The sequence below is a fragment of the Nerophis ophidion genome, linkage group LG08, assembly GCF_033978795.1.
Source record: "Nerophis ophidion isolate RoL-2023_Sa linkage group LG08, RoL_Noph_v1.0, whole genome shotgun sequence".
Classification (NCBI taxonomy): domain Eukaryota; kingdom Metazoa; phylum Chordata; class Actinopteri; order Syngnathiformes; family Syngnathidae; genus Nerophis; species Nerophis ophidion.
In genome coordinates, this window is record NC_084618.1 from 1,072,125 (window position 1) to 1,098,338 (window position 26,214).

At 42.8% G+C, this 26,214-nt stretch overlaps 1 protein-coding gene across 1 annotated transcript; it reads left to right on the forward strand.

Annotated features, from left to right (window-relative positions):
* cercam (cerebral endothelial cell adhesion molecule) lies at positions 1–26,214 on the forward strand. The gene is made up of 12 exons (XM_061907420.1): positions 1–689; positions 3,787–3,897; positions 3,979–4,096; positions 8,715–8,849; positions 9,804–10,008; positions 10,086–10,205; positions 14,793–14,869; positions 16,559–16,665; positions 20,857–20,989; positions 23,023–23,150; positions 24,071–24,274; positions 25,407–26,214. The coding sequence occupies exons 1-12, from the start codon at positions 457–459 to the stop codon at positions 25,639–25,641; spliced, it is 1,806 nt and encodes a 601-aa protein (XP_061763404.1). The 5' UTR covers positions 1–456; the 3' UTR covers positions 25,642–26,214.

The following is a 26,214-nucleotide window of genomic DNA, read 5'->3' on the forward strand; positions in this document are numbered from 1 at the left end:
TGTTGTTGCAATACTTTCTGTTTATTGACTATTTATGTTTGCGCGGCACGACGAGTCTCCTGGCCGGATGTGTTGGCTGCATGGGCGGAAGTTGTAAGCTGAGAAGGAAAGTGTCCAACTTGGCAGAAGGGAAAAAAAGGGGCTGGGGAATTTGGAAAAAGTTCTATTAATGTTGGACTTTTCACGCGTCCTGCAGCTTCTTGGACTTGAATGTTGGACTTCTGCATCTTGGACTTCTGCATCTTGGACTTCTCGATGTTGTAGTTGTGAAAGTTGTAGTTGTGAATGTTGTAGTTGTGAAAGTTGTAGTTGTGAATGTTGTAGTTGTGAAAGTTGTAGTTGTGAAAGTTGTAGTTGTGAAAGTTGTAGTTGTGAATGTTGTAGTTGTGAAAGTTGTAGTTGTGAAAGTTGTAGTTGTGAGGCGTCCTGCAGCTTGTTTGGTGTCCGCGGGAGGAGATGTGTTCCTCCGCCACGAGGATGTTCCTCCGCCGTCACTTGGCGCTGCTCTTGGCCGTCTTCCTGTCGCCGACCCGCGGCTACTTCTCCGAGGAAAGATCCCCGGAGGAGTCCAGGATGCAGCCTCCCACCGTGGTGATCGCCATTATCGCCAGGAACGCTGCCCACTCCCTGCCCTACTTCCTGGGGGCCCTGGAGAGGCTGCATTACCCCAAAGAGCGCATCTCCGTGTGGTATGTCAGTGTCTTCACTACCTTCATATATGCACTCAACTGCAGCGAGTACGGGGGCCATCTGTGTGTGTGGTATGTCAGTGTCTTCACTACCATCATCTATGCACTCAACTGCAGCGAGTACGGGGGCCATCTGTGTGTGTGGTATGTCAGTGTCTTCACTACCATCATCTATGCACTCAACTGCAGCGAGTACGGGGGCCATCTGTGTGTGTGGTATGTCAGTGTCTTCACTACCATCATCTATGCACTCAACTGCAGCGAGTACGGGGGCCATCTGTGTGTGTGGTATGTCAGTGTCTTCACTACCATCATCTATGCACTCAACTGCAGCGAGTACGGGGGCCATCTGTGTGTGGTATGTCAGTGTCTTCACTACCATCATCTATGCACTCAACTGCAGCGAGTACGGGGGCCATCTCTGTGTGTGGTATGTCAGTGTCTTCACTACCATCATCTATGCACTCAACTGCAGCGAGTACGGGGGCCATCTGTGTGTGGTATGTCAGTGTCTTCATCGCTTTCTTCATGGAGCTCTGCTGGCACTCAACTGCAGCGAGTACCAGGCGTCACCATCCGGCTAACCTTGACGCCTCCCTCTACAAACTTAATGTTTGTTCTGCCAACCAGCAAAGCAAAGGTTGTTTTTACACATATTTATTTGTTACTCCTCATAAGCGTAAAAGCTCACAGCTCCCCCTAAAAACGTTAGGTTTGTAGTGCCAACCTAGACTTGCCTCACAGCAAAGGTTGTTTTTACACTTATTTATTTGTCACACTTTGATTAGTTCCAGCTGCAACAACACCCCCGTAAGCGTAAAAGCTCACAGCTCCCCCTAAAAATGTTATGTTTGTAGTGCCAACCTAGACTTGCCTCGAGGCAAATGTTGCTTTTACGCTTATTTCTTTTCACACTTTGATTACTTCCAGCTGCAATAACACTCCCCGTGAGAGTAAAAGCTCACAGCTCACTCTACAAGTTCTCTGTTTGTAGGGCCAAGTTTCCAAGAAAAAAACTTACAGTTGAGTCACATTGAAGTTTGTAATTACCTTTACAAAGTCACAACAACATTTAGTGTCAGGCTTTTGTTAGTTCCAGCTACTACAACACTCCAGTTATCCCCCTGTAAGAGTAAAGCTCACACCTTTCCCTACAAGCTGTGTTTTTGGTGTCAACCTTTCAAAAACACCTAGGCTTGCCTCACAGTGAAGATGTTTACCTTTACAAACTCACAACAACATTTAGTGTCACACTTTGATTCGTTCCAGCTGATACAACACTCCCTCCCACCTTCCAAAAAAAAACCTAAACTTGCAACACAGCGAAGTTTTTTGTTACCTTTTCAAACCCACAACTTTTGTTGTCACACTTTGAATAGTTTTCTGCTGCAATAACACTCCCTGTAAGAGTAAAGCTCACAGCTCCTCCAACAAATGTTCTGTTTGTTGTGTCAACCTTCCAAAAAAAACAAACTTGCAGAGTTTGTTGTTACCTTTACAAAGTCACAACATTTGTTGTCACTCTTTGATTAGTTCCAACTGCAATAACACTCCCTGTAAGAGTAAAGCTCACAGCTCCCCCAACAAATTTTCTGTTTGTTGTGTCAACCTTCCAAAAAAAACAAACTTGCAGAGTTTGTTATTACCTTTACAAAGTCACAACATTTGTTGTCACTCTTTGATTAGTTCCAACTGCAATAACACTCCCAAGTCTTTCCCTGCAAGAGTAAAGCTCACGCCTTCTCTTACAAACTCTGTTTGTTGTGTCAACCTTCCAAAGAAATCTAACCTGACGTCACAGCAAATTAACTTGGTGAACTCTGGCCTCCCTCTCAACCTTTCTTGTCACACTTTGAGTAGTTCCAGCTGCAATAACACTCCACATCTCTCCATGGAAGTGTACAGCTCACACCTTGTGGCGTCCCCCTACAAGCTCTGTAGTGTACACCTTAAAAAAACAACCTAAAGTGCATCACAGTGTCGGTTGTTTTTACCGTTGCAAACTCACATTTGATGACACACTTTGCTTAGTTCCCGCTGCAATAACACTCCATGTGAAAGTAAAGTTCGCGGCTTCCCCCTTCAAACTGTTTGTTGTTACCTTTGCAAACTCATGCCTTCCTCTCAATATTTGTTCCAGACTTTGGATTGGTTCCAGCTGCAACAACACTCCACGTCTCTCTTTGACTACCCTTGCATGTGCAGTGAAGACGTTCCAGCTGCAAAAAACTCCTTGAAAAAAGTCCACAAGACGTTGCTCACTGAACTTTCTGTTTTTATACGACTCATTCAGAGTGAATGCCTTATGCCTTCTCTCAACATTTGCAATACAGCCAAATTAGTTCCAGCTGCAATAGCACTGCTTGAGGAGAGACCACCAGAAAATTATCACTAAGTTTGCTGTTTTTATACGACTCATTAAGAGTGCATGCCGCCCACCTTTACGTACGCCTTCACTCAACATTTACAATCACAGTGAATTAGTTCCAGCTGTGATAACACTCCATGAACGGAGACCACCAGAAGTTGCTCACCTTGTTTCCTGTTTCTATACGACTTATCCAGAGTGCATGTCGCCTGTCTTCAGGTACGCCTTCTCTGAACATTTGCAATAAAAGTGAATTAGTTCCAGCCGCAATAGCACTCCTTTGAGATGGACTACCAGACGTTGCTCACTGAGTTTCCTATTTCAGTATGAGACTCATTCAGAATGCATGCCGCCCACCTTCACGCTCAACATTTGTAATAAAAGTGAATTAGTTCCAGCTGCGATCACACTCCATGAACAGAGACTACTAGAATTTGCTCACCATTTTTCTTTTTCCATACGACTCATCTAGGGTGCATCCCGCCCGCCTTCACATACGCCTTCTCTTATAATTTGCAATAAAAGCGAACTAGTTCCAGCTGCAATTAAACTCCATGGACAGACACCACCAGAAGTTGCTCACCTTGTTTCCTGTTTCCATACGACCCACCAAGAGTGCATGCACGCAGTCCTTCTCTCAACATTTGCAACAAAAACAAATTAGTCCCAGCCGCAATAACACTCCTAGAAGAGAGCGCCCACCAGAACTTGACTGTGTGTGTCTCCCAGGGCAGCCACAGATCACAATGCCGACAACACCACAGCCGTGCTGAAGGAGTGGCTGACGGTCATGCAGAAGTTCTACCACTACGTGGAATGGAGACCCTCGGAGCGACCCGTGTAAGAACCTTGGTCTTCACCCTCAGGTGAACTCCACCCTCAGGTGAACTCCACCTGACGCTGTCTGTCCCACACCTGCAGGTCCTACGCAGGAGAGCTGGGGCCAAAGCACTGGCCCAACAGTCGCTACGAGTACGTGATGAAGCTCAAGCAGGCGGCGCTCAACTTTGCCAGGAAGCGCTGGGCCGACTACATCCTGGTACGTCACCCTTCTCTTCTGGGCTTTTAGGGGCGACTACATCCTGGTACGTCACCCTTCTCTTCCGGGCTTTTAGGGCCGACTACATCCTGGTACGTCACCCTTCTCTTCCGGGATTTTAGGGCCGACTACATCCTGGTACGTCACCCTTCTCTTCCGGGCTTTTAGGGCCGACTACGTCCTGGTACGTCACCCTTCTCTTCCGGGCTTTTAGGGCCGACTACATCCTGGTACGTCACCCTTCTCTTCCGGGCTTTTAGGGCCGACTACATCCTGGTACGTCACCCTTCTCTTCCGGGCTTTTAGGGCCGACTACATCCTGGTACGTCACCCTTCTTTTCCGGGCTTTTAGGGCCGACTACATCCTGGTACGTCACCCTTCTCTTCCGGGCTTTTAGGGCCGACTACATCCTGGTACGTCACCCTTCTCTTCCGGGCTTTTAGGGCCGACTACATCCTGGTACGTCACCCTTCTCTTCCGGGCTTTTAGGGCCGACTACATCCTGGTACGTCACCCTTCTCTTCCGGGCTTTTAGGGCCGACTACATCCTGGTACGTCACCCTTCTCTTCCGGGCTTTTAGGGCCGACTACATCCTGGTACGTCACCCTCTTGTCTTCTGGGCTTTTAGGGCCGACTACATCCTGGTACGTCACCCTTCTCTTCCGGGCTTTGAGGGCCGACTACGTCCTGGTACGTCACCCTTCTCTTCCGGGCTTTTAGGGCCGACTACATCCTGGTACGTCACCCTTCTCTTCCGGGCTTTTAGGGCCGACTACATCCTGGTACGTCACCCTTCTCTTCCGGGCTTTTAGGGCCGACTACATCCTGGTACGTCACCCTTCTCTTCCGGGCTTTTAGGGCCGACTACATCCTGGTACGTCACCCTTCTCTTCCGGGCTTTTAGGGCCGACTACGTCCTGGTACGTCACCCTTCTCTTCCGGGCTTTTAGGGCCGACTACATCCTGGTACGTCACCCTTCTCTTCCGGGCTTTTAGGGCCGACTACATCCTGGTACGTCACCCTTCTTTTCCGGGCTTTTAGGGCCGACTACATCCTGGTACGTCACCCTTCTCTTCCGGGCTTTTAGGGCCGACTACATCCTGGTACGTCACCCTTCTCTTCCGGGCTTTTAGGGCCGACTACATCCTGGTACGTCACCCTTCTCTTCCGGGCTTTTAGGGCCGACTACATCCTGGTACGTCACCCTTCTCTTCCGGGCTTTTAGGGCCGACTACGTCCTGGTACGTCACCCTTCTCTTCCGGGCTTTTAGGGCCGACTACATCCTGGTACGTCACCCTTCTCTTCCGGGCTTTTAGGGCCGACTACATCCTGGTACGTCACCCTTCTCTTCCGGGCTTTGAGGGCCGACTACGTCCTGGTACGTCACCCTTCTCTTCCGGGCTTTTAGGGCCGACTACATCCTGGTACGTCACCCTTCTCTTCCGGGCTTTTAGGGCCGACTACATCCTGGTACGTCACCCTTCTCTTCCGGGCTTTTAGGGCCGACTACGTCCTGGTACGTCACCCTTCTCTTCCGGGCTTTTAGGGCCGACTACATCCTGGTACGTCACCCTTCTCTTCTGGGCTTTTAGGGCCGACTACATCCTGGTACGTCACCCTTCTCTTCTGGGCTTTTAGGGCCGACTACATCCTGGTACGTCACCCTTCTCTTCCGGGCTTTGAGGGCCGACTACGTCCTGGTACGTCACCCTTCTCTTCCGGGCTTTTAGGGCCGACTACATCCTGGTACGTCACCCTTCTCTTCCGGGCTTTTAGGGCCGACTACATCCTGGTACGTCACCCTTCTCTTCCGGGCTTTTAGGGCCGACTACATCCTGGTACGTCACCCTTCTCTTCCGGGCTTTTAGGGCCGACTACATCCTGGTACGTCACCCTTCTCTTCCGGGCTTTTAGGGCCGACTACATCCTGGTACGTCAATCCTTCTCTTCCGGGCTTTTAGGGCCGACTACATCCTGGTACGTCACCCTTCTCTTCCGGGCTTTTAGGGCCGACTACATCCTGGTACGTCACCCTTCTCTTCCGGGCTTTTAGGGCCGACTACATCCTGGTACGTCACCCTTCTCTTCCGGGCTTTTAGGGCCGACTACATCCTGGTACGTCACCCTTCTCTTCCGGGCTTTTAGGGCCGACTACATCCTGGTACGTCACCCTTCTCTTCCGGGCTTTGAGGGCCGACTACGTCCTGGTACGTCACCCTTCTCTTCCGGGCTTTTAGGGCCGACTACATCCTGGTACGTCACCCTTCTCTTCTGGGCTTTTAGGGCCGGCTACGTCCTGGTACGTCACCCTTCTCTTCCGGGCTTTTAGGGCCGTCTACATCCTGGTACGTCGCCCTTCTCTTCCGGGCTTTTAGGGCCGACTACATCCTGGTACGTCACCCTTCTCTTCCGGGCTTTTAGGGCCGACTACATCCTGGTACGTCGCCCTTCTCTTCTGGGCTTTTAGGGCCGACTACATCCTGGTACGTCACCCTTCTCTTCCGGGCTTTGAGGGCCGACTACGTCCTGGTGCGTCACCCTTCTCTTCCGGGCTTTTAGGGCCGACTACATCCTGGTACGTCACCCTTCTCTTCTGGGCTTTTAGGGCCGACTACATCCTGGTACGTCACCCTTCTCTTCTGGGCTTTTAGGGCCGACTACATCCTGGTACGTCACCCTTCTCTTCTGGGCTTTTAGGGCCGACTACATCCTGGTACGTCACCCTTCTCTTCCGGGCTTTGAGGGCCGACTACGTCCTGGTACGTCACCCTTCTCTTCCGGGCTTTTAGGGCCGACTACATCCTGGTACGTCACCCTTCTCTTCCGGGCTTTTAGGGCCGACTACATCCTGGTACGTCACCCTTCTCTTCTGGGCTTTTAGGGCCGAATACATCCTGGTACGCCACCGTTCTCTTCTGGGCTTTGAGGGCCGACTACATCCTGGTACGTCACCCTTCTCTTCCGGGCTTTGAGGGCCGACTACGTCCTGGTACGTCACCCTTCTCTTCCGGGCTTTGAGGGCCGACTACATCCTGGTACGTCACCCTTCTCTTCTGGGCTTTTAGGGCCGACTACATCCTGGTACGTCACCGTTCTCTTCTGGGCTTTTAGGGCCGACTACGTCCTGGTATGTCACCTTTCTCTTCCAAGCTTTTAGGGCCGACTACGGCCTGGTACGTCACCCTTCTCTTCTGGGCTTTTAGGGCCGACTACGTCCTGGTACGTCACCCTTCTCTTCCGGGCTTTTAGGGCCGTCTACATCCTGGTACGTCACCCTTCTCTTCCGGGCTTTTAGGGCCGACTACATCCTGGTACGTCACCCTTCTCTTCTGGGCTTTTAGGGTTGACTACGTCCTGGTACGTCACCCTTCTCTTCTGGGCTTTTAGGGGCGACTACGTCCTGGTACGTCACCCTTCTCTTCTGGGCTTTTAGGGCCGACTACGTCCTGGTACGTCACCCTTCTCTTCTGGGCTTTTAGGGCTGACTACATCCTGGTACGTCACCCTTCTCTTCTGGGCTTTTAGGGCCGACTACGTCCTGGTACGTCACCTTTCTCTTCCGGGCTTATAGGGCCGACTACGTCCTGGTACGTCACCCTTCTCTTCTGGGCTTTTAGGGGCGACTACGTCCTGGTACGTCACCCTTCTCTTCCAGGCTTTTAGGGCCAACTACATCCTGGTACGTCACCCTTCTCTTCTGGGCTTTTAGGGGCGACTACGTCCTGGTACGTCACCCTTCTCTTCTGGGCTTTTAGGGTTGACTACATCCTGGTACGTCACCCTTCTCTTCTGGGCTTTTAGGGGCGACTACGTCCTGGTACGTCACCCTTCTCTTCTGGGCTTTTAGGGTTGACTACATCCTGGTACGTCACCCTTCTCTTCTGGGCTTTTAGGGGCGACTACGTCCTGGTATGTCACCCTTCTCTTCTGGGCTTTTAGGGCCGACTACGTCCTGGTACGTCACCCTTCTCTTCCAGGCTTTTAGGGCCAACTACATCCTGGTACGTCACCCTTCTCTTCTGGGCTTTTAGGGGCGACTACGTCCTGGTACGTCACCCTTCTCTTCTGGGCTTTTAGGGTTGACTACATCCTGGTACGTCACCCTTCTCTTCTGGGCTTTTAGGGGCGACTACGTCCTGGTACGTCACCCTTCTCTTCTGGGCTTTTAGGGTTGACTACATCCTGGTACGTCACCCTTCTCTTCTGGGCTTTTAGGGGCGACTACGTCCTGGTATGTCACCCTTCTCTTCTGGGCTTTTAGGGCCGACTACGTCCTGGTACGTCACCCTTCTCTTCTGGGCTTTTAGAGCCGACTACGTCCTTGTACGTCCTGGTAGCTAGCACTATGTTATTCTCTATACAGCAGGAAGTAAACTGCTAGCTAGCTCACAAACAGACACAGTTTTTCTCCCGCCATTGTTAGTTTCTTTTCTGGGGCACAATTCAATCATTCCTCACCTCCAATTTAAAAACAAAATGGTATGGTCCAAACATTTTACCTCACCTTCCAAGTGTTTGATGTCCGTGTTGAGGTCTTTGGTGTCAATTCTAGTTGCTGGTTGCAGAAAGCTGGCACAAGTTTTGAAGCAGGTGTTCTTGGTGTTTGTCTTCCAGTACGCAGACGCCGACAACATCCTGACCAACCCCGACACCCTCAACCTGCTCGTAGCCGAGAACAAGTCCATCACGGCGCCCATGTTGGACTCTCAGGGCGCTTACTCCAACTACTGGTGTGGCATAACCCCACAGGTGAGTCACCACAAGGTGTCTTTCCGTCCTTCTTCAGGGTTATTACCGGAGGACGGACCTAAGGTGTCCTTCTACAGGGTTTTTACAGAAGGACGGACCTAAGGTGTCCTTCTTCAGGGTTATTACCGGAGGACGGGCTTAAGGTGTCCTTCTACAGGGTTATTACCGGAGGACGGACCTAAGGTGTCCTTCTTCAGGGTTATTACCGGAGGACGGACCTAAGGTGTCCTTCTACAGGGTTTTTACAGAAGGACGGACCTAAGGTGTCCTTCAGGGTTATTACCGGAGGACGGGCTTAAGGTGTCCTTCTACAGGGTTATTACCGGAGGACGGACCTAAGGTGTCCTTCTTCAGGGTTATTACCGGAGGACGGACCTAAGGTGTCCTTCTACAGGGTTATTACCGGAGGACGGACCTAAGGTGTCCTTCTACAGGGTTATTACCGGAGGACGGACCTAAGGTGTCCTTCTACAGGGTTGTTACAGAAGGACGGACCTAAGGTGTCCTTCTTCAGGGTTATTACCGGAGGACGGACCTAAGGTGTCCTTCTACAGGGTTATTACCGGAGGACAGACCTAAGGTGTCCTTCTACAGGGTTATTACCGGAGGACGGGCTTAAGGTGTCCTTCTTCAGGGTTATTACTGGAGGACGGACCTAAGGTGTCCTTCTACAGGGTTATTACAGAAGGACGGACCTAAGGTGTCCTTCTTCAGGGTTATTACCGGAGGACGGACCTAAGGTGTCCTTCTACAGGGTTATTACCGGAGGACAGACCTAAGGTGTCCTTCTACAGGGTTATTACCGGAGGACGGGCTTAAGGTGTCCTTCTTCAGGGTTATTACTGGAGGACGGACCTAAGGTGTCCTTCTACAGGGTTATTACAGAAGGACGGACCTAAGGTGTCCTTCTTCAGGGTTATTACCGGAGGACGGACCTAAGGTGTCCTTCTACAGGGTTATTACCGGAGGACGGCGGAGTATTTCCCCACCCGCCACCGCCAGCGCCTGGGCTGCCTCCCCGTGCCCATGGTGCACTCCACCATGCTGCTGGACCTGAGGAAGGAGGGCATGAAGAAGCTGGCCTTCTACCCGCCTCACAAGGAGTACTCCTGGCCCTACGACGACATCATCGTCTTTGCCTTCTCCTGCCGCGCCGCAGGTGGGTGTCGGCTCGGCGCCGCACCTTTTGGCGCACCTTTCCAGCAAGTAGTCTGATCCCCGGCCCTTGTTTTGCAGCCGTCCAGATGTTCCTGTGCAACAAGGAGCGCTACGGCTACCTCAACGTGCCCGCTAAACCTCAGCACACGCTGGAGGACGACCGCCTCAACTTTGTACACCTGCACCTGGACTCCCTCAGTAAGACATGACATATTCATACTCCCGGGTCTGACTCTACACCTGCACCTGGACTCCCTCAGTAAGACATGACATATTCATACTCCCGGGTCTGACTCTACACCTGCACCTGGACTCCCTCAGTAAGACATGACATATTCATACTCCCGGGTCTGACTCTACACCTGCACCTGGACTCCCTCAGTAAGACATGACATATTCATACTCCCGGGTCTGACTCTACACCTGCACCTGGACTCCCTCAGTAAGACATGACATATTCATACTCCCGGGTCTGACTCTACACCTGCACCTGGACTCCCTCAGTAAGACATGACATATTCATACTCCCGGGTCTGACTCTACACCTGCACCTGGACTCCCTCAGTAAGACATGACATATTCATACTCCCGGGTCTGACTCTACACCTGCAACTGGACTCCCTGAGTAAGAATGTCCAGATATGAAGTAGGTGACATGATGTCTTCATAGTTCTATATAATAGTCCCTGAGTAAGAATGTCCAGATATACAGTAGGTGACATGATGTCTTGATAGTTCTATATAATAGTCCCTGAGTAAGAATGTCCAGATATACAGTAGGTGACATGATGTCTTGATAGTTCTATATAATAGTCCCTGAGTAAGAATGTCCAGATATACAGTAGGTGACATGATGTCTTCATAGTTCTATATAATAGTCCCTGAGTAAGAATGTCCAGATATACAGTAGGTGACATGATGTCTTCATAGTTCTATATAATAGTCCCTGAGTAAGAATGTCCAGATATGAAGTAGGTGACATGATGTCTTCATAGTTCTATATAATAGTCCCTGAGTAAGAATGTCCAGATATACAGTAGGTGACATGATGTCTTGATAGTTCTATATAATAGTCCCTGAGTAAGAATGTCCAGATATACAGTAGGTGACATGATGTCTTGATAGTTCTATATAATAGTCCCTGAGTAAGAATGTCCAGATATACAGTAGGTGACATGATGTCTTCATAGTTCTATATAATAGTCCCTGAGTAAGAATGTCCAGATATACAGTAGGTGACATGATGTCTTCATAGTTCTATATAATAGTCCCTGAGTAAGAATGTCCAGATATGAAGTAGGTGACATGATGTCTTCATAGTTCTATATAATAGTCCCTGAGTAAGAATGTCCAGATATACAGTAGGTGACATGATGTCTTCATAGTTCTATATAATAGTCCCTGAGTAAGAATGTCCAGATATACAGTAGGTGACATGATGTCTTCATAGTTCTATATAATAGTCCCTGAGTAAGAATGTCCAGATATACAGTAGGTGACATGATGTCTTCATAGTTCTATATAATAGTCCCTGAGTAAGAATGTCCAGATATGAAGTAGGTGACATGATGTCTTGATAGTTCTATATAATAGTCCCTGAGTAAGAATGTCCAGATATACAGTAGGTGACATGATGTCTTCGTAGTTCTATATAATAGTCCCTGAGTAAGAATGTCCAGATATACAGTAGGTGACATGATGTCTTCATAGTTCTATATAATAGTCCCTGAGTAAGAATGTCCAGATATACAGTAGGTGCCATGATGTCTTCATAGTTCTATATAATAGTCCCTGAGTAAGAATGTCCAGATATACAGTAGGTGACATGATGTCTTCATAGTTCTATATAATAGTCCCTGAGTAAGAATGTCCAGATATACAGTAGGTGACATGATGTCTTCATAGTTCTATATAATAGTCCCTGAGTAAGAATGTCCAGATATACAGTAGGTGACATGATGTCTTCATAGTTCTATATAATAGTCCCTGAGTAAGAATGTCCAGATATACAGTAGGTGACATGATGTCTTCATAGTTCTATATAATAGTCCCTGAGTAAGAATGTCCAGATATACAGTAGGTGACATGATGTCTTCATAGTTCTATATAATAGTCCCTGAGTAAGAATGTCCAGATATGAAGTAGGTGACATGATGTCTTCATAGTTCTATATAATAGTCCCTGAGTAAGAATGTCCAGATATACAGTAGGTGACATGATGTCTTCATAGTTCTATATAATAGTCCCTGAGTAAGAATGTCCAGATATACAGTAGGTGACATGATGTCTTCATAGTTCTATATAATAGTCCCTGAGTAAGAATGTCCAGATATACAGTAGGTGACATGATGTCTTCATAGTTCTATATAATAGTCCCTGAGTAAGAATGTCCAGATATGAAGTAGGTGACATGATGTCTTGATAGTTCTATATAATAGTCCCTGAGTAAGAATGTCCAGATATACAGTAGGTGACATGATGTCTTCGTAGTTCTATATAATAGTCCCTGAGTAAGAATGTCCAGATATACAGTAGGTGACATGATGTCTTCATAGTTCTATATAATAGTCCCTGAGTAAGAATGTCCAGATATACAGTAGGTGCCATGATGTCTTCATAGTTCTATATAATAGTCCCTGAGTAAGAATGTCCAGATATACAGTAGGTGACATGATGTCTTCATAGTTCTATATAATAGTCCCTGAGTAAGAATGTCCAGATATACAGTAGGTGACATGATGTCTTCATAGTTCTATATAATAGTCCCTGAGTAAGAATGTCCAGATATACAGTAGGTGACATGATGTCTTCATAGTTCTATATAATAGTCCCTGAGTAAGAATGTCCAGATATACAGTAGGTGACATGATGTCTTCATAGTTCTATATAATAGTCCCTGAGTAAGAATGTCCAGATATACAGTAGGTGACATGATGTCTTCATAGTTCTATATAATAGTCCCTGAGTAAGAATGTCCAGATATGAAGTAGGTGACATGATGTCTTGATAGTTCTATATAATAGTCCCTGAGTAAGAATGTCCAGATATACAGTAGGTGACATGATGTCTTCGTAGTTCTATATAATAGTCCCTGAGTAAGAATGTCCAGATATACAGTAGGTGACATGATGTCTTCATAGTTCTATATAATAGTCCCTGAGTAAGAATGTCCAGATATACAGTAGGTGCCATGATGTCTTCATAGTTCTATATAATAGTCCCTGAGTAAGAATGTCCAGATATACAGTAGGTGACATGATGTCTTCATAGTTCTATATAATAGTCCCTGAGTAAGAATGTCCAGATATACAGTAGGTGACATGATGTCTTCATAGTTCTATATAATAGTCCCTGAGTAAGAATGTCCAGATATACAGTTGGTGACATGATGTCTTCATAGTTCTATATAATAGTCCCTGAGTAAGAATGTCCAGATATACAGTAGGTGACATGATGTCTTCATAGTTCTATATAATAGTCCCTGAGTAAGAATGTCCAGATATACAGTAGGTGACATGATGTCTTCATAGTTCTATATAATAGTCCCTGAGTAAGAATGTCCAGATATGAAGTAGGTGACATGATGTCTTGATAGTTCTATATAATAGTCCCTGAGTAAGAATGTCCAGATATACAGTAGGTGACATGATGTCTTCATAGTTCTATATAATAGTCCCTGAGTAAGAATGTCCAGATATGAAGTAGGTGACATGATGTCTTCGTAGTTCTATATAATAGTCCCTGAGTAAGAATGTCCAGATATACAGTAGGTGACATGATGTCTTCATAGTTCTATATAATAGTCCCTGAGTAAGAATGTCCAGATATACAGTAGGTGCCATGATGTCTTCATAGTTCTATATAATAGTCCCTGAGTAAGAATGTCCAGATATACAGTAGGTGACATGATGTCTTCATAGTTCTATATAATAGTCCCTGAGTAAGAATGTCCAGATATACAGTAGGTGACATGATGTCTTCATAGTTCTATATAATAGTCCCTGAGTAAGAATGTCCAGATATGAAGTAGGTGACATGATGTCTTCATAGTTCTATATAATAGTCCCTGAGTAAGAATGTCCAGATATACAGTAGGTGACATGATGTCTTCATAGTTCTATATAATAGTCCCTGAGTAAGAATGTCCAGATATACAGTAGGTGCCATGATGTCTTCATAGTTCTATATAATAGTCCCTGAGTAAGAATGTCCAGATATACAGTAGGTGACATGATGTCTTCATAGTTCTATATAATAGTCCCTGAGTAAGAATGTCCAGATATACAGTAGGTGACATGATGTCTTCATAGTTCTATATAATAGTCCCTGAGTAAGAATGTCCAGATATACAGTAGGTGCCATGATGTCTTCATAGTTCTATATAATAGTCCCTGAGTAAGAATGTCCAGATATACAGTAGGTGACATGATGTCTTCATAGTTCTATATAATAGTCCCTGAGTAAGAATGTCCAGATATACAGTAGGTGCCATGATGTCTTCATAGTTCTATATAATAGTCCCTGAGTAAGAATGTCCAGATATACAGTAGGTGACATGATGTCTTCATAGTTCTATATAATAGTCCCTGAGTAAGAATGTCCAGATATACAGTAGGTGCCATGATGTCTTCATAGTTCTATATAATAGTCCCTGAGTAAGAATGTCCAGATATACAGTAGGTGACATGATGTCTTCATAGTTCTATATAATAGTCCCTGAGTAAGAATGTCCAGATATACAGTAGGTGACATGATGTCTTGATAGTCTTACTGTACGTCCAACAGTCGACGGTCCTCCCATGATGCCTTCACGCTACGTCCACCTGTCCCCCAAGCACCGAGACCTGATGGGCTTTGACGAGGTCAGCACGTTTCTAACAACAATAATAATAACAATAACAATAATAATAATACAAATTGGTTCGATATTTATAGTGTGTTAATATTAATGATAATAATAATGGTTATGTTTATATAGTGTGTTTATATTAATAATAATAATAATGATGGATTAGATTTTTCTAAAGTTTTCTACACTTTTTTCTAAACTTTTTCTACACTTTTTCTTTAATAATAATAATAATGGACTAGATTTACATTACATATTTCTAATAATAATAATAATAATGGATTAGATTGTACAACATATTTCTAATAGCAATAATATTTTTAATAATGGATGAGATTTTTATAGTGCAGTAATATAAATATAAATAATATCCATCCATCCATTATTAACCGCTTATTCCCTTTGGAGTCGCTGGTGCCTATCTCAGCTACAATCGGGCGGAAGGCGGGGTACACCCTGGACAAGTCGCCACCTCATCGCAGGGCCAACACAGATAGACAGACAACATTCACACACTAGGGACCATTTAGTGTTGCCAATCAACCTATCCCCAGGTGCATGTCTTTGGAAGTGGGAGGGGCCTATCCCCAGGTGCATGTCTTTGGAGGTGGGAGGGGCCTATCCCCAGGTGCATGTCTTTGGAGGTGGGAGGAAGCCGGAGTAAAACCCACGCAGTCACGGGAGAACATGCAAACTCCACACAGAAATATCCCGAGCCCGGGATTGAACCCAGGACTAATCGGACCTTGTGAGGCAGATGCACTAACCCCTCTACCACCGTGCTGCCCAATATAAATAATAATATTTTTAATAATAATAATAATAGTAATGAAATTGATGATATTGAACAATTCTAATAATACTAATAATGACAGTGATAATAATGGGTTATAAATATATAGCATGATTATAATAATAATAATGGATGAGATTTATATCACATGTTCCGAGTAATAATAATAATAATGGATTAGATGTATTTAGTGCATTGCTAATAATAAAACTAATAATAATTATGATAATATTTATGGCTGATATTTATATAACAGGCTTCTAATGATAATAATAATAATGGACTAGATGTATATAGTGCATGGCTAATAATAATAATAATAATAATAATAAATAATGAGACTTGTATAGCACGTTTATAATAATAATAATAACGGATTACATGTATATAGTGCGTTGCTAATAATAATAATAATAACAATAATAGATGAGTTTAATATCCTACTGGACACCAAGAGTATTTCTTAGAAACGGTCATCAAATTGGGGCTTCACGGTGGGAGAGGGGTTAGTGCGTCTGCCTCACAATACCAAGTTCCTGCAGTCCTGGGTTCAAATCCATGTTCGGGATCTTCCTGTGTGGAGTTTGCATGTTCTCCCCGTGAATGCGTGGGTTCCCTCCGGGTACTCCGGCTTCCTCCCACCTCCAAAGACATGCACCTGGGGATAGTTTGATTGGCAACACTAAATTGGCCCTAGTGTGTGAATGTGAGTGTGAATGTTGTCTGTCTATCTGTGTTGGCCCTGCGATGAGGTGGCGACTTGTCCAGGGTGTACCCCGCCTTCCGCCCGATTGTAGCTGAGATAGGCGCCAGCGCCCCCCCGCGACCCCGAAAGGGAATAAGCGGTACAAAATGGATGGATGGATGGTCATCAAATTGTTTACTAAAATAATCATTTTGTGTCTTCAGATTTACTTGATCAACTTACGGCGACGCCCTGACCGCAGAAACAGGATGTTGATGTCTCTCAACCAACTGGAAGTGGACGTCAAAGTGGTAGATGCTGTCGACGGCAAGTAAGTACTACTTCTAGTACTACTACTACAATACTGGAAGGAATACTACTAATACTAAACTTATAGTAGTACTACTACACTGATAGTAGTACGACTACACTGATTGTAGTACGACTACACTGATAGTCGTACTACTAATGTTGTTGTCTCTTAACGAACTGGAAGTGGACGTCAAAGTGGTAGATGCTGTGGACGGCAAGTAAGTACTATTACTAGTACTACTACAACACTGTAAGGAAGACTACTACTACTACCACACTGACAGTAGTACTACTACTACACTAATAGTACTACTACTACACTGATAATAGTACTACTACACTGATAGTAGTACTACTAATGTTGTTGTCTCTTAACGAACTGGAAGTGGACGTCAAAGTGGTAGATGCTGTGGACGGCAAGTAAGTATAACTACTAGTACTACTACAATACTGTAAGGAGGACTACTACTACTACTACTACACTGATAGTCGTACTACTAATGTTGTTGTCTCTTAACGAACTGGAAGTGGACGTCAAAGTGGTAGATGCTGTGGACGGCAAGTAAGTACTATTACTAGTACTACTACAACACTGTAAGGAAGACTACTACTACTACCACACTGACAGTAGTACTACTACTACACTAATAGTACTACTACTACACTGATAATAGTACTACTACACTGATAGTAGTACTACTAATGTTGTTGTCTCTTAACGAACTGGAAGTGGACGTCAAAGTGGTAGATGCTGTGGACGGCAAGTAAGTATTACTACTAGTACTACTTCAATACTGTAAGGAAGACTACTACTACTACTACTACTACACTGATAGTCGTACTACTAATGTTGTTGTCTCTTAACGAACTGGAAGTGGACGTCAAAGTGGTAGATGCTGTGGACGGCAAGTAAGTATTACTACTAGTACTACTACAATACTGTAAGGAAGACTACTACTACTACTACTACTACACTGATAGTCGTACTACTATTGTTGTTGTCTCTTAACGAACTGGAAGTGGACGTCAAAGTGGTAGATGCTGTGGACGGCAAGTAAGTATTACTACTAGTACTACTTCAATACTGTAAGGAAGACTACTAATACTACTACTACTACTACTACTAGTAGGGACGGCGTGGCGCAGTGGGATAGTGGCCGTGCGCAACCCGAGGGTGACTGGTTCAAATCCCACCTAGAACCAACCTCGTCACGTCCGTTGTGTCCTGAGCAAGACACTTCACCCTTGCTCCTGATGGGTGCTGGTTGGTGCCTTGCATGGCAGCTCCCTCCATCAGTGTGTGAATGTGTGTGTGAATGTGGAAGTAGTGTCAAAGCGCTTTGAGTACCTTGAAGGTAGAAAAGCGCTATACAAGTACAACCCATTTATCATTTATTTATTTACTACACTGATAGTAGTACGACTACACTGATAGTAGTACTACTAATGTTGTTGTCTCTTAACGAACTGGAAGTGGACGTCAAAGTGGTAGATGCTGTGGACGGCAAGTAAGTATAACTACTAGTACTACTACAATACTGTAAGGAGGACTACTACTACTACTACTACACTGATAGTAGTACTACTAATGTTGTTGTCTCTTAACGAACTGGAAGTGGACGTCAAAGTGGTAGATGCTGTGGACGGCAAGTAAGTATTACTACTAGTACTACTACAATACTGTAAGGAAGACTACTACTACACTAATAGTACTACTACTACACTGATAGTAGTACGACTACACTGATAGTAGTACTACTAATGTTGTTGTCTCTTAACGAACTGGAAGTGGACGTCAAAGTGGTAGATGCTGTGGACGGCAAGTAAGTATAACTACTAGTACTACTACAATACTGTAAGGAGGACTACTACTACTACTACTACTACTACTACACTGATAGTCGTACTACTAATGTTGTTGTCTCTTAACGAACTGGAAGTGGACGTCAAAGTGGTAGATGCTGTGGACGGCAAGTAAGTATTACTACTAGTACTATTACAATACTGTAAGGAGGACTACTACTACTACTACTACACTGATAGTCGTACTACTAATGCTGTTGTCTCTTAACGAACTGGAAGTGGACGTCAAAGTGGTAGATGCTGTGGACGGCAAGTAAGTATTACTACTAGTACTACTACAATATTGATAGTGGTACTACTACAGTACTTCTGTCGACGCAGGTAAGGAATACTATTACTACACTGGTAATAGTACTACTACAGTACTTCTGTGGATGGCAAGTAAGGAATACTATGATTACTAAAATGATAGTAGTACTACCATAGTCCGTCTGGAGACAGCAAGTAAGGAATACTACTACTACACTGATAGTAGTACTACTACAGTACTTCTGTGGATGGTCAAGTAAGGAATACTACCTCTACTACAATGATAGTAGTACTACCATAGTGCATCTGGAGACAGCAAGTAAGGAATACTAGTACTACTACACTTGATAGTAGTACTAATACAGTAGTTCCATAGACGGGTAGTAAGGAATACTAATACTACTACACTGATAGTAGTACTAATACAGTAGTTCTGTAGTCAGGAAGTAAGGAATACTTCTACTTGTGGTACCACTATACTGATTGTATTACTACTACAGTACTTCTGTGTACAGGAAGTAAGGAATAGTACTACTACAATGACATTAGTACTACTACAGTACTTCTGGTGATACTACTGTTAGTACGACCAGCCTTAGTACTGGTGTTATTACTATTTCCAGTTGTAGTACTATTAGTAGTAGTATAGTTATACTAATATTACTAGTACAAGTCTTAGTAGTAATAGTACTGTAGTACTTGAATTATTACTGTTAGTAGTGTAGTACTAATAGTACCACTGCCACCAGTGTAGTACTAGTACTAGTGTAATATTGGGAGTACTACAATACTAAAACTACTATTATTACAAAGTACTACTGATACTACTACTACTAGGTTTAGTAGTACTATTGGCACGACTACTAGTGATACACTACAACTAGTACTACTACTCGTACTACATTACTACTACTAGTAGTACCTGTACTTGTACTAAAATGGTCATCCTACTTGTAGAACTATTAGTTCTACGACTAGCTGTACTACTAGTTGTACGACAATACTATGTGTACTTCTGCTAGTATTACTACAATACCACTGGTATTTCCAGTCATAATACCAGTAGTTGTACTAGCAGTAGTGTAGTATTAATGCTAGTATTACTACTAATACTACATTACTTCTAGTAGTGTAATAATAGTACTACAACTCTTAGTGGTACTGTTGCTACAGCTAGTAGTACTAGTACTACCACTCAAACTAAATTGTAGTAGTAGTACTAATGGTACAACTGTTAGTGCTACAGTAATACTAGTACCATGACTAAAACTATTATTAGTACTACTGCTAGTACTACTACCGATACTCCTACTGGTTCTGCTACTATTAGTAGTAGTATTAGCAGTTGTACTAGTGTAGTACTACTATTGTTAGTTGTGCCAGTTATAGTACCATTAGTAGTGTAGTACTAGTATTGTAACAATTACTGGTCATAGTGATATTAGTAGTGTAATACTAGTAGTACGACTGCTAACTTAGTAGTAGCAGCTCTAGTACTAGTGTAGTATTAATAGTACTCCACTACTTCTACACATTGTTACTAATAGTACTTGAGGCAGCCGGGGAGCCGTGGAATGAAGTCAAAAGTGTGCCGGCACAAAGATGGAGAAGAGGAGGACATTTAAGCCTGCATATTATTACATTGGATGTATTTTATAATACTGTATATATAAGATGTAAATAGTACATATCTGAGATGAGGTGGCGACTTGTCCAGGGTGTACGCCGCCTTCCGCCTGATTGTAGCTGAGATAGGCCCCAGCGCCCCTGAAGGGAATAAGCGGTAGAAAATAGATGGATGGATATTACATTTGTGTATATTACTACTATTCTACATTTGTAATCTACTTTATTATACCTGCCTGATCCTTTTCATCCTTTGTAACTCACCTACTGTGTGGAACTATTTCCCTTGTGGATCAATAAAGTCTGTCTAAGTCTAAGACTGAGACCAAGTCTAAGTCACAACTACTAGTGCTACACTGGTGCTACATTGCTAATAGTACTACTACAGCACTACTACACTAATACTTCCTGCCCCCATGAAATATGTCATCTAATTACAAGTGTGTGTGTGTGTGTGTGTGTGTGTGTACAGTGCATTAAACAGCAGTGCCATCAAGATCCTGGGCGTGGACTTGCTGCCAGGTTACTACGATCCCTTCTCTGGACGCACGCTGACCAAAGGGGAGGTGGGATGTTTCCTCAGTCACTTCTACATCTGGAAGGAGGTCAGGAACAACAACAACAACAACAACAACAACTCTGTCTGTCTGTCTGTCTGTGTATTATACTCTACGTACTGATGGTGTGTATAATGTATAATAGTGTGTGTGGGTATAATGTATAATAGTGTGTGTGTGTGTATAATGTATAATAGTGTGTGTACAGATGGTGTGTATAATGTATAATATTGTGTGTGTGTGTATAATGTATAATAGTGTGTGTGTGTGTATAATGTATAATATTGTGTGTGTGTATAATGTATGATAGTGTATGTACAGATGGTGTGTGTGTGTATAATGTATAATGTGTACGTACAGATGGTGTGTGTGTATAATGTATATTAGTGTGTGTGTATAATGTATAAAAGTGTATGTACAGATGGTGTGTAAAATGTATAATATTGTGTGTGTGTATAATGTACAATCGTGTATGTACAGATGGTGTGTGTGTGTGTGTATAAGGTATAATAGTGTGTGTGTGTATAATGTGTAATGTGTCCTTACAGATGGTGTGTGTGTGTGTATATAATGTGTAATTGTGTACGTACAGATGGTGCGTGTGTGTAATGTAGAATAGTGTGTGTGTGTGTGTGTGTGTGTGTGTATAATGTAGAATCGTGTACTTACAGATGGTGTGTGTGTGTATAAGGTATAATAGTGTGTGTGTGTATAATGTGTCCGTACAGATGGTGTGTGTGTGTGTGTGTGTTTGTGTGTATAATAGTGTGTATATAATGTGTAATTGTGTACGTACAGATGGTGTGTGTGTGTATAAGGTATAATAGTGTGTGTGTATAATGTATAATGTGTCCGTACAGATGTTGTGTGTGTGTGTATAATAGTGTGTGTATATAATGTGTAATTGTGTACGTACAGATGGTGCGTGTGTGTAATGTAGAATAGTGTGTGTGTGTGTGTGTGTGTGTATAATGTATAATAGTGTGTGTACAGATGGTGTGTATAATGTATAATATTGTGTGTGTGTATAATGTATAATATTGTGTGTGTGTATAATGTATAATAGTGTGTGTGTGTGTGTGTACAATGTATATAGTGTACGTACAGATGGTGTGTGTGTGTGTGTGTATAATAGTGTACGTATAATAAAAGTGTGTGTAGAGATGGTGTGTGTATATAATGTATAATAGTGTGTGTGTGTATATAATGTATAATAGTGTGTGTGTGTGTATATAATGTATAATAGTGTGTGTGTGTATATAATGTATAATAGTGTGTGTGTGTATATAATGTATAATATGGTGTGTGTATAATAAAAGTGTGTGTAGCAATGGTGTGTATATAATGTATAATAGTGTGTGTGTGTTTGTGTGTGTATATAATGTATAATATGGTGTGTGTATAATAAAAGTGTGTGTGTACAGAGGATGTGTGTATATAATGTATAATAGAATGTGTGTGTATATATGATGTCTATTATGGTGTGTGTATCTAATAAAAGTGTGTGTAGCGATGGTGTGTATATAATGTATAACAGTGTGTGTGTTTGTGTGTGTATATAATGTATAATATGGTGTGTGTATAATATGGTGTGTGTGTACAGACGATGTGTGTATATAATGTATAATAGTTTGTGTGTGTATATATGATGTCTATTATGGTGTGTGTATCTAATAAAAGTGTGTGTAGCGATGGTGTGTATATAATGTATAACAGTGTGTGTGTTTGTGTGTGTATATAATGTATAATATGGTGTGTGTATAATATGGTGTGTGTGTACAGACTATGTGTGTATATAATGTATAATAGTTTGTGTGTGTATATATGATGTCTATTATGGTGTGTGTATCTAATAAAAGTGTGTGTAGCGATGGTGTGTATATAATGTATAACAGTGTGTGTGTTTGTGTGTGTATATAATGTATAATATGGTGTGTGTGTACAGATGATGTGTGTATATAATGTATAATAGTTTGTGTGTGTATATATAATGTCTATAATGGTGTGTGTGTATAATAAAAGTGTGTGTAGAGATGGTGTGTATATGATGTATAATAGTGTGTGTGTGTGTGTGTGTACAGATGGTGGACATGCAGCTGGACAAAGCGTTGGTGTTTGAGGACGACGTTCGCTTTCAGGCCAACTTCAAGCGGCGAGTGCTGAGACTGATGGAGGAGGTGGAGCAGGTGGAGCTGGACTGGGACCTCATGTGAGACACACTTTATTCTCTTTACTGGACAATTACTATTACTTCTATTCTTTTATTATATCGCTATTAATATTCATATCATTATATTACCATTACTATTAATATGATCATATATTTGTTATTGTTATCATATTTTTGGTTTCATCATTTTTTATGAATCATTACTATTGCTTTCATTAATATTATTCCCTTTTGTTAATATTATTACTGAAATTATTATAAATGTTTTTGTAAATATTATTTATATTATTATTATTATGGTTATTATTATTTCTTATATTATTATGTTATTATTTGTATTATTTTTGTCATTATTATTTAATATCATTATTGTTATTGTTATTATTTTCATGATTATTGTGATTATTAATAAGTATATTATTATTGTTGTTATAATTTTATTATTATTATTGTTATTATTACTATCATTACTATTGTTATTATTCCTATCACTATTATTAATATTGTTGTTATTATTTGTATTACCATTATTGTTAATGTTATCATTATTTCTAATATTGTATTATTGTTATTATTTTTTTGATAATTGCTATTATTTATATTTTTAATTATTGTAATACTGCTGTCATTGTTAATGTTTTTATTACTATTTTATCAGTATTGTTATTCTGATTCTTATTCTCGTTGTCATTTACCTGTGCCAAGGCAAGCCGGCAGCACCTCACTTATTCTGCCTAGCAACAAGGACTTTACGTCAGACACAACCTCTCCAGAAAAGCAGCAAAGTGATTTATTCCCGGTCAGTGTGAGCATAGTGAGAAGTGGCTGTAGGCAACCCCCTGCTGTGGTTATGTCGAGTCCCACCAGAAGGTGGCAGCAGCTGTCACACGAGTGAGAGCGGTGTTGCCAGGCACAAACGGCGCTGTAGCAGAGCTGGCAGTAATGGACTTGTCCCACAGATACTTTGGCAGGAAGCAGGTGAACCCCGCCAAGGAGGAGGCGCTGGACCACGTGAAGAACTTGGTGACGGTGGACTACTCCTACTGGACCTTGTCCTACGCCATCTCGCTGCAGGGCGCCCAGAAACTCATCAACGCCCAGCCGCTCGCCAAGATGCTGCCTGTCGACGAATTCCTGCCCATCATGTACGACAAACACCCCAAGTAGGTACACACACACACACACACACATTTTTGTATACATATATATATGTTAAGTATAAAAAAATGTCATACATTTTCAGTAAATGTGTTTGAGATATGTGGAATGTTATTTTTACGAGGTGTATTTTGTCAGCAAGAAAAAGTCGTTATTTTAAAAGAATGAAGAGTAAAATGATGAATGAGAAAAATATATTTTCAAAATAAATCTCTTTTTCAATCATTTTTATTTTAGAAGGACAAATGTGATGGTGAGGAAAATGTTTTTTCAATATTATTAAAAAACATTTACAGTTAATTGTTTTACAATATTTTATGTATTGAGAACATTTTTATATATTTTTGTTGCGATTTAATTGTGTAAGGAATAAATAAAAAATATATTACAACATTTTTTTTTACAGAAAGTAGTTTTTTTTCATTCAGAAAAGTTTTAATATTTTGGGGAAAAAAATGTGATACAAGCAAAATATTTGATGTTTTTTTTTTCAATTTTATAAAAAAACGTTACAATTTTACAAGGATTATTTTTACTAGAAGAAAAGGAAATCATATATGATAATTATATCATATTACCAAAAGTTTTTCAGTCAGAAAAATTTTATATTATGGTAAAAAATGTTTTTTCAATATTATGGTTGAAATTTGACCAGCAATAAGTTGTTAAAATTCAATATAATAATAATAATAAAGTATACATCAGAATTATATGAAGATTTTTTTTTCTTACGAAAAGTAAAAATTTCATTGAGAAAAGCTTTGAAAAAAATGTGGTTTGGTTGCAATATTACGATGAATATTTTTCCACAATAAAACTTGTGAAAATGATGAATAAGCTAAAGATGCTAACAATATTATGACTTTTTCTGCGTTAATATCATCAAGAGGCTAAAGTTGCCTACAATAACATGATTTTTTTTGCAGATGCTAACGCTTACGCAACTTTTCTTGTGTTAGTTCGTCCAGAAGCTAAAGATGCTAAAGCTAATACGACTTTATCCATGCTAGTTAATGGAGAAGCTAACAATGCTAATGCAAACACAACATCTCTATTAAGAGGCTAACGCCAACCAGACTTTTTCTGTGCTAAAGATGCTAATGCTAACGGGCCATCTTCTTGCGTCCCCGCCACCAGCGAGGACTACAAGGCGCACTTCCCCAACAGGAACCTGCAGGCCTTCAGCACACGCCCCCTGCTGGTGCAGCCCGCCCACTACGCCGGCGACGCCCAGTGGGTGAGCGACACCGAGACGTCGACGCTGTGGGACGACGACGACGTTCGCACCGACTGGCGCGGCTCCCACAAGACCCTGAAGGGGGCGGTGTCCCCGCCAGAGGTCATGTCGGCCGCCTACAGGGACGAACTTTAGGGCGTGTGGGGGCGTGGCCTCACGCTGAGCGTCATGTGACCCAAAATGGACTGTGACACAAATCTTCTTCTAATCCATAACCACACCCACTTTCTTCCTGTCCTCATCGCCACACCCACTTTGTTGATGTCAACATCACCACACCCACTTTGTTGGTGTCAACATCACCACACCCACTTTGTTGGTGTCAACATCACCACACCCACTTTGTTGATGTCAACATCACCACACCCACTTTGTTGGTGTCAACATCACCACACCCACTTTGTTGGTGTCAACATCACTACACCCACTGTGTTGGTGTCAACATCACCACACCCACTGTGTTGGTGTCAACATCACCACACCCACTTTCTTCCTGTCCTCATCGCCACACCCACTTTGTTGATGTCAACATCACCACACCCACTTTCTTCCTGTCCTAGTCACCACACCCACTTTGTTGATGTCAACATCACCACACCAACTTTCTTCCTGTCCTCATCGCCACACCCACTTTGTTGGTGTCCTCATCACCGCACCCACTTTCTTCCTGTCCTCGTCACCACACCTACTTTGTTGATGTCAAAATCA